Source organism: Vollenhovia emeryi, unplaced genomic scaffold, assembly GCF_000949405.1.
Source record: "Vollenhovia emeryi isolate VEMERY1.0 unplaced genomic scaffold, V.emery_V1.0 DF939120.1, whole genome shotgun sequence".
NCBI lineage: Eukaryota > Metazoa > Arthropoda > Insecta > Hymenoptera > Formicidae > Vollenhovia > Vollenhovia emeryi.
In genome coordinates this window covers 494,585-512,146 of record NW_011967246.1, presented here as the reverse complement: position 1 = coordinate 512,146, position 17,562 = coordinate 494,585, and the positions used below count along the sequence as shown (strand labels likewise).

The following is a 17,562-nucleotide window of genomic DNA, read 5'->3' as shown; positions in this document are numbered from 1 at the left end:
TTTCGGGTCTGGGGGTTAACTTCACAGGGGTTTCGTAGCCAGCGGGGATAGTAGGGAGAGGTTGCCCGAACGGATTATTCAACTCTTACCCGTGGCTAGGATTAGCAGTCGCTAATTATCGGATATAAATGTATCTCTTATTGGAAATAGCGTACGTAACAGGCAAAGATGTGCACGCGGTTATTGTTGTGACACGACAAAAAGTTCCCTCGAATGTGCAAACCGACAAAGCTATGGGCCTGATACGCGACGTCTCTCGCGGTAAATGAAATGTAGTGAGTTACGTACGCGCCAGCTTATAATGATATAACAATACTGCAGAATTTTTATCGGTAGAAAGTGCACATTAGTTTGAAGTTCATTAACGCGCAATCTGCTAATTACGACTCGCGATTCCGCAGCTAATAATTCTCGAGACTTTCTGCACAGGAGAAAAAATGTTACATCGCGATAAGTAAGCTGCCTTCAGCATAAATATTGCGGTATCAGTGACGTTATTATCCTACAGCTGCATCAGTAATTACAACAAATTTACATTAATCCAAGGTGGACAGCAAGCTCCTAGGGATGCAATACTTACGCTTGGGCGAGTTTGAATTTGTTCATTACTGGGATCTAGACAGCTCGTTCATTGAAGACAAAATGAAATGCTTATATAAGGAAGAGAGAGATCGATTAATGTTTTAATTAAAGATCTTCTCCCATTGTTGCATTAGCACTTTATTCGTGTGTCTCACTTGTAGATTTTGTCGAGGGTGTAAATTAACAGTTCTTATTGTCTTTCGTAGAATACTAGACCGTTCGTGAAATGAAGGAGCATCTTGCGTTCTTGAATTCGATTAAATTTAAACAACAATCGTCAGTCAGCGTCGGAGTAATTTTGGAAACGAAAGTCGATTGTTAAACTTGCATTATAGCTCCTGAGAAAAACGATCTTTTATCTCGAAGCTATCTTTACTCGTTATTTTCGTTCCTAAAGTGCTGATATGTCCGATATCAAGCCGTACGAGTTAATTTAAAACTTCTATCTCCCAAAGAGAGGGGAGAGAGAGAGGGAGGGGGGGGGAGGGAGGGGAGTATTTTATTCTGGCTTTTAGTTTTATGTGTTTGCGGAACTAAAGGCCAAATGACTTCGCAGAGTTAATAATGCCGGGCGACGATTAAATTCTCTTAAATTCACCGTATTATTAATGGCCATATGTTCGCGACAGTGGGATTCTGGAAAATCCGTGTTGCATGATAATCACGCGCGTGGTTTATCTTATCACCCTCGCGTACCCGGCGTATCCGGAACATCGCGAGCGCTTTCGAATCTGATTTATGGTGATGATCATTCTTTCTCCCTCTCTTAAAATGCTCGATAAAGTCCCCACTTCGCGTAGGCCGTGCCTCTGAATTTTATCGAAAACGTATAATCGATAATTCGTGGACCGGAATTGGCGCTGTGATTCATATATTGACGATGATGCATACGATATTTCATGCATAACGCGGACCTTTCGACTCGCTGCACGGTGAAATACCGCGAAAATATTCTTTTCGAGCGCATATCAAAAGCGCTCTGACAATTTATTAAACTTGCTCTCTTTCTCCCACCTTTTCTCTTTGCTTACACTAATTGATTTCGTATAACTCAAAACGCTCTCCGATTTGCTTCATTAAACACCTCGCATTCGCGCCAGCTGCGCATGTACCCTCGACTCGGGTAGGGACTGTCGAGGGTTAATCGACTTTGCACTACACCGTTCCACTTCTTTTCTCAAAGTTTTTCTCCTTGTGCCCACCCTCCCGTCTCCTGCAATCTTTAATTATACATTCAGAAGAGATCTCATTACGACACGCCGCGAAAGAAAATGATTAATTGGACACAACTGGCGTAGGTGCATACATTACGAGGTACCACTCGCGACCTATTATACTCGTTACATCGATTGCACCTCGCGCAAACGCACACGAAGGATGCAAGTAGCTAGATAAATACGAGCGTTAACGTGAGCAGACATCGTGAAACCTATTAGACTCCGATATATAAGTGTATACCCACAATATGTGTATTGTTAATATAAATATGTGTATGTACACACATTTATATTGCTCGTAATTATTTGAACGACAGATATTTTATTGTTTCTATAGTACATTAGTTGTAATTGTACGTATACTAAATGCAAATTATCGAGATAACGTTCATCTTCAATAAGTCAATATTGTATTATTATGTTAGCAAAGTTTCCTGCAAACAAAAGAAGACTTGGAAGAAATTACAAGAGGCCTATAATTATTCAAGTCGTTCGAATAACTATGAACGGTGGTGGCGTACGCTCTATCCATTTAAATTGACCTAATATTTCATAACGAAATAATAATGGGTGATCGATAACGTAAAACCAACCTTCTTTGAAGGAGCGCGCGCGATACGAGGTGAGAATATTCCTTCGAGAGCGTCTCGGGCGAATATTTTCCGATACCTTGGAAACAGCCTGAAAATATTTTTCGAGAAAAGGAGAATGATTTCGTCTCGAGGATATTCTACGAATGTTGCCGTGCGTACGGCTATAAACGTATCACAGAACAGAAGGCAGAGTACACGGGATAGAGGTCAATCGAAGGCCGGCCGACTCGCTCGTACTAGAGACCCTGTAATCGGAGACTGGCCATAAGAGTTCGTCAAATTCCTGCGAGTAAGAGAGAAACATAGACTATCTCACTCTTCTACTTAACGATCGTAGAAGAGAGAGCCTAAGTTTCTCTCTTACTCGCAGGAATTTGATGAACTCTTATGACCAGTGATTATAGGGTCTGATTATAGGGTCTCTAGCTCGTACAGGGGGTATCGCGTCATCCGGAGGAAGGGATTCGGCGCTTTAAGAGAGAAATATACGTTGACCGTCATCTAGTAGAGGCTGCGAGCGACGCCTTGATAAGGGCGCGATAAGATATCGTGTTCACGCGTGCCGCGTAAATATTGCCCCTCTAATACCTGGCCTGGCCTATAAATAACGTAGGTATGATGCGCGCACCCGGTTTTTCCACCCCGTTTATACCCTCCCTCCTGCCCGTCGTCGCTCCGCGCCGCGCCGCGCCGGTTGCTATCGTTCTGCATCCACTTGCACGGCATGGCGGCATCGTCGTCGAAGGAAACTGCCGCAGGATGAAAAGTAAGCGGTGTGTCACGTATATACGCGTGTTCTCCGCACGTGTACGTGCTACACAAAGGCGCGTTTGTACGGGGAATATAGTGGAGGATGAGTTTGGCGAGTGTGTGCGAACGCGCATGTGTGTACATACGTGTGCACGTGCGCACGCGTGTGTGACACGATACCACGGTCTTGGCACGTATTCATACACCGGGCGTCCATTGTCTCGAGTTATTCGAAGGTAAAAGATCGCAACTGAAGCGTTAAAGCTGACGTCATTGTTTCACTTTTCTTTCGTCGTGCATGCATCTGCCTACGCGCGCGTGCATATAGCGCACGTGAGGCGCGCGCGGCATCCTCCTTGTGTAACCGTTGTGTACCATCGTCGGCGCCCCGAGCTATCAATTCCGCGCGATATAATTCCGATACAACGCCGCTTCGTTTTACAATACTTTGCGCCGTCGTTGCGCGCTTTTCCACACGCCCTCGAGTCGTCAGTGGCGACGCCGATGGACCCAGACGTGGTCAGCTGTTGCGAGCACGCTCGCGCCTCGTCTGGATTAACGCAATTATTCCTAGTACATCGATACTACAAGGTGGGGTATAAACATCTGACGGTTCTTGGAATAATCTGAACACTGTGTGCTTGGTCAAAGATACGCTCTAGTCATGTTGAAAGATACACAATTGTATGGGGTTTCAGATGACATGGTTCACTTTTGAAAAATAATGTCCGTGAGACGATTTCCCACACACTGTTCCATCCTGGTAGGAAGAGAATGCATTACTCGCCGTAGAATGTTCTGTGGGATCTTTTCTATGCCCACGCGAGTGCGCTGCTTCAGCTCCAAGATGGTTGCTGGACGTGTTTCGTACACCTTGCTTTTCACAAATCCCCGCAAGAAAAAGTCTGGCGCTGTTAGGTCTGGTGAACGAGCGGGTCACTGCACGTCACCATACCGTGAGATAAGACGTCTGGGAAACATCCTTCTGATTGTGAGTGTCTGTGGGCTGCGTGAGCGCATGACCAAAACATATCTTTGACCAAGCACACAGTGTTCAGATTATTCCCTAAACCGTCAGGTGTTTCTGCCCCACCCTGTACATAAACGGCACTCGCGTTTCACCGAAACATCCTTAAAGTCACTTTAACATCGGCAGTTTTCTCATTGCATATCGTATCTCAATAATAACTGGCCGGCTGCCAAAGCGCGAGCAAACGGCTCGCCGTTTGCGTGAGTTTAATTATTTTCAAGTGAGTGAGAGCAAATTTAAGAAGTTTATTCAATTGACTGAATAGAAGAAGGGAGAAGAGGACGAGAGCGAGGGAGGAGGAAAGAGATGTGCATGTGTCAAGCGACCACATTCGCCTCTCGGTTACGGCAAGTGGATGTAACGGCCGATTCACCATTTCCCCGGTGTTACGCGTCGTCCGTAGCGTACTCTTCCGTTTGCGTGACATCAGCGTTAGCTCATTCCTGCGACCGACAATTTTCTAACGGTGACGAGAGTATGCCCGGCGCGGCCGCAGGCTCTCTCCCTTAATTAATCGCGCGCGACGCGAGCGCGCGCGCAAAATAGAAGGGCGCGTCTGCGTCGAGCGGGAGGAAGCAAGTCCTCTATGAACTGTGACCTGCGGATGCACGGCTGACCCGGCTTTCATCATCGTCGCAAGCGCGTGCACCTCCCCAATCCGCCGTTGGACGCCGCCCGTCTCTCCTCGCGGCACCGGGGATCAGATTCTAAGGGTAGTTACTCACTCGTACGTGGAGCCCGGCGCACACCCTGTGTAGACACCGCCTGGCATTTATTAGCACAGGTCAATGCTTCAAATCGCTACCCGGCGCACGGCGGAGCTGCGCTCCACTTGCACGTACATACTCGCGCACATATACGTAAGTTCTTATAGACAAGGTCGTTCCGTGACCTATCCGTTAGACTGGTTATTAAAAAAGGGAACTGTCAAACCCCGGCGGATTGTAATACTCGATCCGTTTTACTTATCCGCGTTAGCTAAATCCGTAATGCGTTTTGCGGAATGCGACCTTTGTAAAAAATTGACGGGGAAGTCGATAGGCGAGGGTCGCAGCGAAAGGGCGTAGCGCGGATTAAATTTTCTTTTGGTGAAAATCCAATTTGAAAGTTTACACACGTGTGGCGTGTACAGCGGGACAATTACCGGGCGCGGTTGCGGTTGATTTTACATCGCGCATGACCTATATGTCTATTTAAATCTTATTACGTGTAACCGATCGGAGTAATTACGTGCTGCGATAATTCGCGCTATAATGCCCGTAAGTAGGTATGATGTTGATGCGAATGACTTTTGACACGCGCACGCGACAGTCGAGCAACGGGATTAATCGACGAAACCTTTGATTGTGACAATTTCCTTTCGTGTTCTACGAATTCTGCCATTTTTTTTAGAATTAGGTTGTGTAAATACTTCAAATGCCGAATTTGCTGACGACAATGATTCCATCTAAATGAAACTGTGTTACGTCCAGGTTCAAACCCTGGCCGAGGTAATTATTAAAAATGCCAGATATGGTCGAGAAAACACTGACGTTAATTATAGATTATTCATCATTGACCCAAAACATGGTGTTTCCGACGTAAATGGGAAAGGGGGGAGGGAAAACTTAAAAATCGCGTATTCGACCGTTCTGCGTACGGCCGACAACCCTTATCGGCGCGCAGATAAAAAAAACAGTCGAAATAGACGCGTAGACATCTTTATACTGTTATTGCGACAAATATCATATGCCTCGGTGGTCGAATTGGTGAGACGCCCGTCTAGAGTGTAGGGAGGTCCAGGTTCAAACCCTGGCTGAGGTGATATTTTACGCAATAAATTTTCTGCATTATTAAAAGTGCCAGGTATGGTCAAGAAAACACGGAAACTGTGTTACGCCCGAAAAAAAGACCGGCGCGCGGGACAAGGTGGAAAACGGTGTATGAATTCATATTTTAGATTGCAGTTACTGGGCTACCAACATCTTGCTCTTACCTAAAGTTGCCCTCGTACTCACGAGCTTATTCTGTTTCGGCATAAATTAATTTGTTCAGTCAACATTAACCCGATAGAGAGGTCGAAACGTTGTGACTTAAATAAAGATCAACTTCTTTTGCCAGTCTGGTCGACTTTAAAAAAATGTTTATTGTGCTCTCGTTTAGTTTAATTTACTGCAAATGTTGTTATTTACATGTTTTTTCAGAGACTTGCAACGTGTAATTGTTTCCCTCTGTGTTTTCTGTTGCAGTGAAGAAGGCGCGGTTCGTCTGCGAGGATGGTTCGTATGTGGCAAGAGTGGAGAACGGTTACGATGGAGGCTGAGAGTTTCACTCGTCCGCTCCATCCGACTTGTGTTTCCCCAATTATTCTTTTCCAATCACCGAGCTTATACGAGCGAAATATTGACACGTGCGGAGCCGAGCGTTCAAAATTGGGGCTGAGACAAGCCGCAGAGACAACGCCGGGGTCTTTATTCACGCTTCGCTTCTAAAGTCCGCGGACAATTTATTGCACTCCGCGATTGGAATGGTTCCAGGTTTCGGATTATGCGATTGCTCAAGCAGAATATCGTGGCGTTCCGATTATACCGAAATAATTTTTCCGCGCGGAGATGCGACGTATTCTTGGGAGCGAAATATATCGAATTAAAATAAATCCAAGACGGCACTTTGCACACGCGGAGACTTATCGTAAATTTTTCCAAACTTCTTTAACGGGGCGGGAGGGAGCTAAATCGATAATTTCAATAATATCGGAAAAACTGTGGATTTATGTCATTCGTCGTATCATTCAATATTTCCTACGATGACGAGCTTAATCTTGACAGCCCCCGCTTGTGCATTTATATTATGCCTTTTTTAAATATTCATTCGCGCATCACGTGCACGTCGTTGTGCAGAATCGACTTACGGAGGGCATTATTTCGCGCAATTGTCGCAAGAATTGAAAGGCGCAACGATAACGTCCGCGCTCGCGAGCATAAACGCGTTCAGTTTTATGAATTTATTTATTCAATGCCCCGAGTACATTCATTTAACTTCCCTCTTTATCGAGAAATTTCGTCTCGTCGTAATTGACGCTACATTTCTTTCCATTCAACGTGGCATCTCTCATCTAGAGGAACAACTTGGCGGGGTTTATTCTCACGCGAGCACGCTGTTCCATATTCGGTAGCTTCTCAGGTTAAGAGAGAGCCGGACGTTATTTTCGCTAAAATCTATTTATGCCGCTTTTAATTCTTTATTAATAATCCCCGCTCTGCCAAACTCAACGGTCGAGCGCCGCCGAGGTGAACCGCGGGACGAAAGAACGTATTTCGCCGGTTACTCCGGAGACAATTTTCGCGGCGTGCAAAGTAAAATGTCGGGGGTGACGCACCACCGTGCCCGAAACATCGTGTCGCGGATCGTAAAATCTCGTTTCTGCTTTCTGCGCGACTTATCGGAGACGCGCAAGCTGGCAGCGTACAGGGGGTGTCCAAGGTGTGGGCGAAACTTATTGGGATTTAACAGTTCGTCCCCGCTTTCATGTGCCCATTCTCGAACACATAAAACCACGCGAGAATGTCATCAGGATCGCTCTTAAAGTGCGGATAAAACAGCCTCGTTCGCCGATATTACACGTTTATGGGAAGCTGAAATTACGATATTTTCTCCTCGTCGAAACGTTGCGCATCTGTTGCGAGCGATTCCGTTAAAAATGATAAATACGTATTTTAATCGAGACATTCAATATGTTTTATCGCGATACGATTTAACGTAATAACGTATTTCGCTCGTACGCTGAAAGTCCGCGCTCTACCGCACATCGTGTTTTGACTGGCCGATTAAAAGGTGGATTATCGGATTGAATTTCAGCGGATCAGTTCAACTCCTACGTAACGTTGAAGCTGCAAAATGTTAAGTCAACGACAGTCACTGTGAAAGGGGCCAATCCATGCTGGGAACAAGACTTCCTCTTGTAAGTTATCGATAATTGAATTTTACCCGGACGTTCGTTAGGTACGCTACAGCTTGAGGAATCCGTTAAAAATGCTGTTAGGTTAAACGAGTTTCCGGCAATTCGGAAATTCTACGTTACTATGACGCCACACACTTCGAAAACGTTGCAAACTATCGCGTGCGCACCGGCACTAAAGTATCTAGGACAGCCGGTAATTTGTGCGCATCTAGAGAAATCTGCGACTAATCGTACTCTCATTTAACGGGACTCTATCTTGGCGCAAACAAAATAAATCCTGTCCGTCGAGCGAATCCGTGAATTCGCCGAGCGAAGCCAAGAATCGCGAAAATTTCCAATAAAATGATCGAGGGTGAAACGTGCTTCTTTTTCGTGGCTCGGCATTATCAACCCTTAGCTTAGGAAATCCTTCTTGTTTGAGACGAGAGCCTCGGTCTATTATAGTCTTTGTCTTTTGGACGGGCTATTAAATGGCTCGCCGGAAAAGGAATAAAATAAAGAACAGCTCGAGTAAAATTGGCTCGCGGGTTAAAAAGGATTGTCTTGTTGTGCAATTTCGACCGTTGCTATACGCGAAGATATATCGTTCTCGATCTCGGCTCGCTCATGCAACGTTTAACGCCGGCGAATTCTCCGTTAAAGTCTCGCTGTTGAATTTCGTTTAATCTACTTTATACGAAAAGCATAGCTGTTTGCTTCAGAATGTAATATTTCTTCGTGGCCCTTCCCGCATAAGGTTAATGGAACTTGTTTGTTACGCAGCGAAACGAATGACATGAACGCCGGGCTCGTGGTGGAGGTGTGGTGCAAAGGATTCTTGTGGGACCGTTTTCTGGGCTACTACTACATCCCACTGTCAGAGGTGTCCTACATGAACGAGGTAACGAGAAATCAGTGCAACTTAAGTACGGCGGAGGTACAGGATCGGCAATCCGAACAGAACACGTCCGATATGTGTGACACCAACAGTAACACACAGCCAGACATCATCACCGACACGGTACACCAATTCAATACATAACGCTATACACCTGCGATATCACACTGGCGCATACTTCTGCGGCGAATAAAAATATCGCGATGGCAGCGAGAAACATTCCTCGCGGGTCGTTATAATTCGGTACGACCGACGAGTGCCGTTTCGCTTCGTCTAACATTTATTTCTCGTCACGAAGGTACCTAGAAATGGACTATTTTTAAGGGAACGCCACCGTACACCGATTACGTTTTACGAGCAATTCTTAAGCACCCACTGCACGTAATCGTCTCCCCCGCAGAATCCGCTCATTCCCTGCCAGATGCGCTCCCGTAGCATTGTACGCGAAATGAAATTCGACGTGCGCCTGCTCGTCGAACGGGACCAAAACCAATCGCTATTTGGCACGCTATTTAGTCATCCGTCGGTTTTTGGCAGAATAAGTAGATAATCCCCGGCGGCGCGCATTATTCTTCGGAGTTCGTCTCGGTCTCTATTATCGCCGGTGTGAAAATTGTGTGCGGTCTCTTTTTCTTCCCTACAAAACGCCATAAATTTAGAAACGAGGCACGAGCCGTAAACATAGGGAACGCGACACAATCAATCGACGTCACGTCCATTGCGTGACCGATTGTGAGGTCAATTCGGCCGGTATATATACGTACTACGTATATATTATGTCGCGCGTGATGCATAAATTGAATTCGCGAAGGTGACGCAACGGTGACCTGTACCGACGTCGCTTAATTCGTCGTCTGTTTTCGCGAACGCAATCACGCGCAAATGTAGAATATACACCGTACTCGAAGAATACGGTGATTAACGATAGCGCGTAATTTACGTTGCCGACGCGAGCGAGCAGTTGTAATAGCAGAAATGGTGATTTCTCTCCATCTCCCTCCTGTCTCTCCCTGTCTCTCCGTATCTCTCTCTCTCTCTCTCTCTCTCTCTCTCTCTCTCAGATACATTTACGATGCATATTGCGTTCATAATTAGCGCGCATAATTAGATATTAATAGCAGCCGCGGGGGACCCAATTTCTCTTATCGCCGCTTCCATCGGGCATGCTCTCAGGCTCTTGAAACATAAGTTACCGGAACTTGGGGATGTCGATTCGCGCAACGCAAATTATATTTCACTTGGCGACTCACACGATAAATTGATGCACTCGATAGATTTTCTCCGGTCTGGTCTTTCGTGGCGAGAGGCAGCGAGTAGAGATTGGCACTGGGATTCTTTTCGCCGTTTTGCCACTACGGTATGCCTTTTAAGGTTCACGGCCCTGCCGTAATTTCTTCTCTTGCGATTTCCCACCCTTTATTTTTCTGTCTTCATTTGCGAGGCACGGTTGAATGCACTTCTGCACGGCGACAAAAGTGAATTCTCGCTAATTAAATTGCCCGGATGCCCCATCTCAAGGTTACAGGGATGAAGAAATGCAAGGTATTCATTCGGCAAAATCACCCTCTCCCTGGCGAGAATAATAACTCTTTGGAACGCTCATTCTTTTAAATGACCAGACAGGAGTCACTCATGCGCGACCCGGAAACGAAGAAGCAATTCCCCTTTTCTTTCGCTCTTCTTTCTCGTTGTTATTCAAATTCTCAGAGGACCGCCTGAATGCCTCAAAAGTCGATTTCCCGTTGTTCTCCTTGTGGCAGCACGATCTCATTATCATCAGTATCATAAATCGGATTAGAGCTTTTTTCTGTGAAAAAGTATTCCATTTTGATGTGGGCGATGGCTTTCTAAGTCGGTTCATCAAAATTAGCATTTCAGCGAAATTGTATTTTTAATTAGCCAAATAATTTGTGAAAGAATATACGTCAAAAAAACGGCTAATGTATTTTATATCTATATAACACCGACAAAAGAAGACGGCTAAAGTCTGACCTAGCCTGTTTTCTTAATAACATAGGCGACTGTTACGAAGGATTCACTTTTTTTTAAAATTCTTTATCAGTCAGCGTAATCTGTTCGAAAATATATAAACTCCAAAAGAGTTTCTTTCCGTTGCGAATTCTTGTAGAGTATAAAAAGAATTTCTTTCCCAGTCTAAAAAGAGCTCAGAATTAGCGACATAAAAGCGAATTCTTTTTGAATGTTTTTAGAACAGAAATGGGATGGAAAAAGAATTTATTTCATAATCCAAGAATTCGAAGCGGGTTCTTTTTGGACAATCCGTGCTATCTGGGTTGCCTCTTTTGCACGAAATGCACTCGCAGCGTCTTTCGGAGAAACGAACGAACCAGCTTATTGTTAGAGAGTTACTAGACAATCGTGTGTGAGAACATAATTCCAATTTGGTGTCCGTTAATTCTTCGGGAGTAAGTCTCCTTTCGCGAGGCTGTCGTCCTCACACCCGAAAGATCACGGTACCCGACGCCGTGTTCGATCACAAAACTTTTCTTCCTCAATGAAAACTGGTAGAAAGGGGATGCGCGTCTTCCCTAAAGATTCAGACACGCGTTCGTCCGATTTCTCCACGTCCGAACGAGGTCGAAATCACGCCCGGCGTCGTTCTCGGCCACGACATCGCCATCACTATCGGCAATACCCGGATCCTCATCCGCTCGTGACGTCACTTGGCGCGCGGCCAAATCGCGACGCTCAATGAAACGTTCGGGGTAGCCGGGTCGCCGAGGGTGGGCGATGTGGTCGACGTGGGTTTACGACGACACTGTGCTCTGCGTGCACACACATGCAGGCGGGCTTTAGGAAAGGCAACGACCTTGACGAAATATTCAGCTGATTCTCGCGCTTTTTCTTCGCTCGGAAGTAGCCTGACACGGCATTTACCGGACGACCCTCGAGAAGAGAGGGCTCTCCTCACGTTAACGATCTTTCATTCACGCCCGCGAAATAAAGTATTTCGCGCGACATTTTTATACCCCGCGTCTATTATATTTTCGCTTCTCCACATTGCCTCTCGGTACAAGAACAGAAGTTGATGACCGTGTGATCTATGATCCGCGACCGCGAGCACAAAAGCGACGCTGTCGGCCTTTATCCCGCGACGAGAGATGCGTTAAGGCGGTCTCGCTTAGCGAGGCTCCTTCGTTCGGCTTTCCGCTTTAAACCGCACGATTGCGGCAACAATGGGTGAACCCACAAATCACGCTGCAAATCGTTCCTCCGCGTCTCTGGGCGAGCGATCGACGAAACGCGCGTTCTGCCGCGGCGATGACAATCGCGAAGATAAAGCGTCGATGCGGAAAAGAGAGCAAAAAGAGGCGGCAAATGTATGCGCGCACGTGTGTAAAAAGGATCAGAGAGGCCAACGTGAGGAAGGGGCAACGTGGACCAACGGAGACTCGGTCGAGAGTGGATGAGGGATGACGAGCGGGAGAGTTGAAGACGATACGTAACCGCATGCCCGACGACGGCGGCGACGGTGGTGAAAAAACACGGGTGTGAAACGCGACGCGAAGTGAGGTAAACGAGGATTGCTCTTCTCTAGTGTTGCGGAGAGGACGATCTGGGTCAGCCCGTGGCTTAAAATATTCACAAGACGGCACGCGAGATCTACACGCGGTCCGATTCGATACGAATTTGAGATACACCTGCCGAGGTGGTGTCGAATAACTCCTGCTGGATCAGAGACGCGGATGTAATTCGCTACCGACGATGATGTCTTATTGTCCCCCGCACTCGACTCGCTCGCGTGCCATCAATGCGGGTCTGACAGCGTCTCTCTGTTAACGGACATTTTCACACGATCCCGTATCTCCCCTCGTACATCACGACGACGTCGTCGTCGTCGTCGACCCATCCGATATTACGTGGCGACGAAATTTTAATCTCCGCGAAGACACGCGGAGGATTTTCACATCGGCGGAATCTCCCAGGTTGAATTTTCGGTAGCTGTTTCAACACTTGCGAGCACTCATCCTCTCCTACCGCGTACCACGGCTTTAATTCGCGAGACTCTGATTAATAGCACGTCGCGAGCGCACTTCGTCCTTCTGGTTTTATACGATCTCCGTCCGAGGGAGAGATGGATCCTCTCGTCCGAATCGGACCTTTGTTCATGAGCGATTTATTTTTCGCGATTTGCATTTTCATTACCGTTATTCGAATCTTTTTCTCTGTTACTCTCCTTCCATCTGTCTGTTTATCTACCTGTCTACCTATTTATCCATCCCACTGATGACGACAACAACCTAGATCCCTTCTCTACCTCAGCTTTAACGGACGCCGGAAAATCAATCGACGGCCCGTTTAAGTGGCTCCCTGACATTTTCCGCTATAACTCGGACAAGAAAACAAGAACGAGACCACCGTCGATTTACTTAATAGCGACGACGGCAAAGAGACCAGCGCACCTGTCCGCCGCGCGAGAGATGTAGCAGGCGTGTAACCGCGCTGACACGAGAACCGGCTGATGGGAAACGGATCCCCAGGATCATCTTCGTGATCCATAGAGAATTTCAGGCTGATGGACGATCGTACTTTCGGGGACTCGGAGGGCGCGGGACCAGGGGAGGGCAAGGGGGAAAACGTCACGGAAGGAGTCGTCGATCGATCGCGCGCGGGCCGTCTACGCTTTTACCTTTTCCTCCCTTTCCTTCGGCTCTCCTCCATCCCTGCCTGGAGTAGTCACCCTAGTCCTGTCGAAATCACGTCACGATCGCGGACACGTGGTCGAGCATTCTCGTGTTAGGAACAGAACGAGGGGATACCATCCCCGAGCTGGGACATTTCGGTGGGATCGGTGAGGCGAGTTACTTGCTGTTTACTCTCGACTAGTGGCTCGTAGAGAGCCTCGGTAGTGGATGTAGTCGACCGCTTTGTTGACCCCGAAGAATTGACGAGCGGCAATCCTATTCTGAATATTCCCGGGAGCGGGAAATCAAGCGGCCGTGCCCGGCCGAGCCGAGCCGAGACGGCTTTTATCGGCGAGCGGATCTCTCCCCGCGTTCTCGTGGGCGGAAAAATCGAAGCGTGTGTCCGTCGACGCGTGGGAAATGTTATATGCGCCTGGCACTATCGAATGAACGTTGTGTTTGAGCCGGCCGTCCAGTTACATAAACACGCGACGTAATAAAGCGCGTCGGAAATAAATCGCTGGTATTAATCCCTCCTGTTGCGCCTAGGATCATTTGGCGAGGACACGATTGGATATCAAATAAATTCATCGTCATAAGCGAGAATAGTTTAAGTATTGTTATCGCTCGTGAAACGAGACGCGCGGTTATTGCCTTTGAAAGCGAGGGGCGCTTTTCGAGAATTTCCCCCAAGCCTTTCAAACCGCGGCTCGGCCAAAGGACAATGCGGTATTGTTATCCAATGGCATATTAACTCTTTTCAATATCCCTTTAAATATTAATCGTACGTCTTACAATTGTCACGTTTCTCAAGCGAAATAACGCTCGCCTGGGAATGCAGCCGTCATTCCGAAACGGCTCAAGACAAATCGTCGGCCGTCCGTATATAACAAATGCGCTCGTGAGTAAACGCGCAAACAACGCTGCTGGTGCGTACGAGTTCGCGCTGATGAGCATATACACGTCTCGTTCGCGCAAAGATATATATTACAGTTTCCACCTGCCATATTCGCAATTATGCGGCTTGTATTCCGCTTGCATCTGGATGCTGGATTGTCAGCGACTGTACGTGGACCAAAGTTTTCTCGCTCGTGATCGGCATAATCGAGCAGCTCCCACAGATTGCGAGCGACGCAAAAGCTGATCGACTTCTCGCCATGACGAGAGAGAGACAAGGAGAGAGAGGCAGAGACAGGGAGAGACAGGAAGAGACGGGCAGAGACAGGGAGAGACAGGGAGAGTCAGGGAGAGACGGGCAGAAACTGGGAGAGACGGGCAGAGACAGGGAGAGACAGGAAGAGTCAGGGAGAGTCAGGGAAAGGCAGGCAGAGATGGGGAGAGACGGGCAGAGACAGGGAGAGACAGGGAAAGGCAAGGAGAGTCAGGGAGAGACAGGGAAAGGCGGGCAGAGACAGGGATAAACAGGGAGAGTCAGAGAAAGAGAAAGAGAGAGAGAGCTCAAGACTTCCGATTGTCCTTGCGCGCGCGGTTCTCCAACGTCATCCGACCATTAATACGCTGCGGTACACCCGCCGTTTCCCACCGAACTGAAAATCGTCAAGTTTCACGCTGCCTCTCGTGCGCGATGCGCGACCCGCGAGTATTTCTGTCTGGTCTGGTAGAGAGTCATTGTGCCGTCGGACGCTTAATTACGCGGGTGTCGTGTTCCATTCGCGAGCGCTCGTCAACCCTGCCTTCGCGACCACGATCACCGGCTTCCACGACGTTGTCGTCGGCAATTCTCTTTTTATCGTCGCGAGATTAAGAAACGAGACTTCGCCGACGCGAAGGGGACGGAGAAGGAGGCGGAAAATAGGAGGCACGGAGCGGACTATTAGCGATCGCGTCATGCACACGTCGGCTCGTACGGAAAACGCGCGGTTTAACGACACGTTTCTCCAACTTGTTCTCCAGCAAGATCTTGCTATTTGTCACGTGGAGAAAATAAATCGTACCATCCGATAATTTCCGGGGAAATAATGACCGACGCGACAAAATGCGGGCTGGCTCAGGGTAGAGCGAGAAGTGACACGCGCGATTTTTCATTCGTTAGTCCACCGTGCACTCCTCTCTTTTCGAGCATTCTTCTCCCGAGGAAAAATTATCTCTGGCGTGCGAAAAGAAAGAGCCGTCTTCTGCCGCGCCGGCTCTATCGGCAGTCGAAGTCGATAGATTGCGTGAAAACTCGTTTTCTCCGCTCTAATGTCGTTGAGAAATCATATCCTTCTCTCGGGGCGCCCGGTAGAAGCGCATATTGGACCGTCGTAAGTGATAGCGATCGATCGATGGCGCGACCATCTTCCCACGAGAGATACGCGGACGCGTATCTCACTCGCTTTCTTATCCTCTCCCGCGCGATAGATAATTAAGCCGAGTTCTGCGAAAAGAGATTGAAAGCAGAAAGGTAGGGGCGATTGGTGCGTCACACCAGTTCCCGTCACTGCTAACCCAATTCGAGACTCTCCTCCTCCTCCGGTAGCACCGTAATAGGGCGGAATTAACTGGAACGAACGACCGCACGGTACTCCTGAACTGCTGTCCTTCTTATTTTTAGCGCTCTTAACGCGGCTGAAGCCTTGCCCATGGTAGCTGTGCTCCACCAACGCGGAAAATTTTAACTTGCCCCATAATAATAAAAAATTCATTTGTCCCGCTGTCCATTAAAATTGCGGGCTCGCGCGAGGAAATATGTCCGAGAGGAAGAATTTACATTTTACATGCGACATTTTACGTGACACGTGACCGAAGAGGAGAGATTCGTGCCAGTAGGTGAATATAAATTGACGCTCCGATCTCCGTATTTTCGTGTTACGTGTAACGTACGGGGGGAAGAACTTCTGTTGCCGTCGATGTTTTCGCGCGCCGGCCCGATGGACTTTAACGGTCTATTGATTTCCAAAGGCAAAATGCAACCTACCCCTAATAATAGCCGATTATATCTTAGCGTCGCGTCGGACCAATTGAGATCACGAGCCGGTATCGGAATAATCTTCTGTAATTTCCACTCCCACTGCCATTTACGTATCGACTGGCGAAAATATCGCGTCACCGTTATTTTCCATGCCGCGAAAGATGACAGAATGACCGGAATTAATGCTCGTTTATAATTTCTATTGTCGCGCGCCAGCGATATTCACCGCGAAATTGGTGCCATCAGACACACCTATGTATATAACGCAACGTCCGGGGAGAAAATCAATTCGTCAGGCCAACCGATGTAACAACCGCAAAGTAAGTGACGTAATTTGGCAAGGGGGTAGCGCTGTTTCAATGTTTTCTTCGCGCAACGTTGAAATTCGGCCACAAGTTCTTTGTGGCGCGGCTCGTAATTCTCGCCGAATTTCTCCGGACAAACAGATCTGCTCGAGACAGAACGCCGCCGCGGGATTTGTATTTTGTTTTCGGGAAATACTTTTTCGCCGCAGACACATGGCGCAATCTCGGTGTTTTCCTCATCTTTGTCGATACCGGAGCGCGGCACGCGAAAGCGTGTTTGCGAAAAGTCGAAGTTTCCCACGCATCTAAATCATCGTCGTCGGGGGCGCGGAGAGATAAGTCGGTCGCTCGTTTTTCTCCTTTGAGTTTAAATTATGCCTTCGTTCAACTTGTTAAGGATATTTTGCAACTGCGATTGCGAAACTTCCGAATAATTTACAAACTAATCGTCGCCCGATCGGGAAAGTCCCGTCGCGGTGCGTAACAGTTCAGCCATGTTATAACTAGTAAACTCACTCCGTCATTTGTTTCGTTTTGTGTCGATCTCTTTTGCGTATCCGTCATTTTTTTGGCCCACCCAATGAGACAAAAGTTATATGTGTAGTACCTACAGCTTTGATTAGTATGTACACACATACAATGCTGGATTTGGGTCACAAACATGGCGGAATACCACGTCATCGGGATCGAAAAGATCAAAGGACCAACAAA

At 47.5% G+C, this 17,562-nt stretch overlaps 1 protein-coding gene across 1 annotated transcript in view; it reads left to right on the top strand.

The window, feature by feature from the left end:
- The window catches only part of LOC105570707 (protein unc-13 homolog A-like), a 24,051-nt gene extending 14,918 nt beyond the window's left edge, over window positions 1–9,133 (top strand). The window contains exons 2-4 of the mRNA XM_012028144.1: window positions 6,401–6,430; window positions 8,010–8,112; window positions 8,875–9,133. Coding sequence (XP_011883534.1) covers window positions 6,401–6,430; window positions 8,010–8,112; window positions 8,875–9,133 — 392 coding nt within the window. The remainder of the gene's footprint in view (window positions 1–6,400; window positions 6,431–8,009; window positions 8,113–8,874) is intronic.
- Window positions 9,134–17,562: the final 8,429 nt, after the last annotated feature.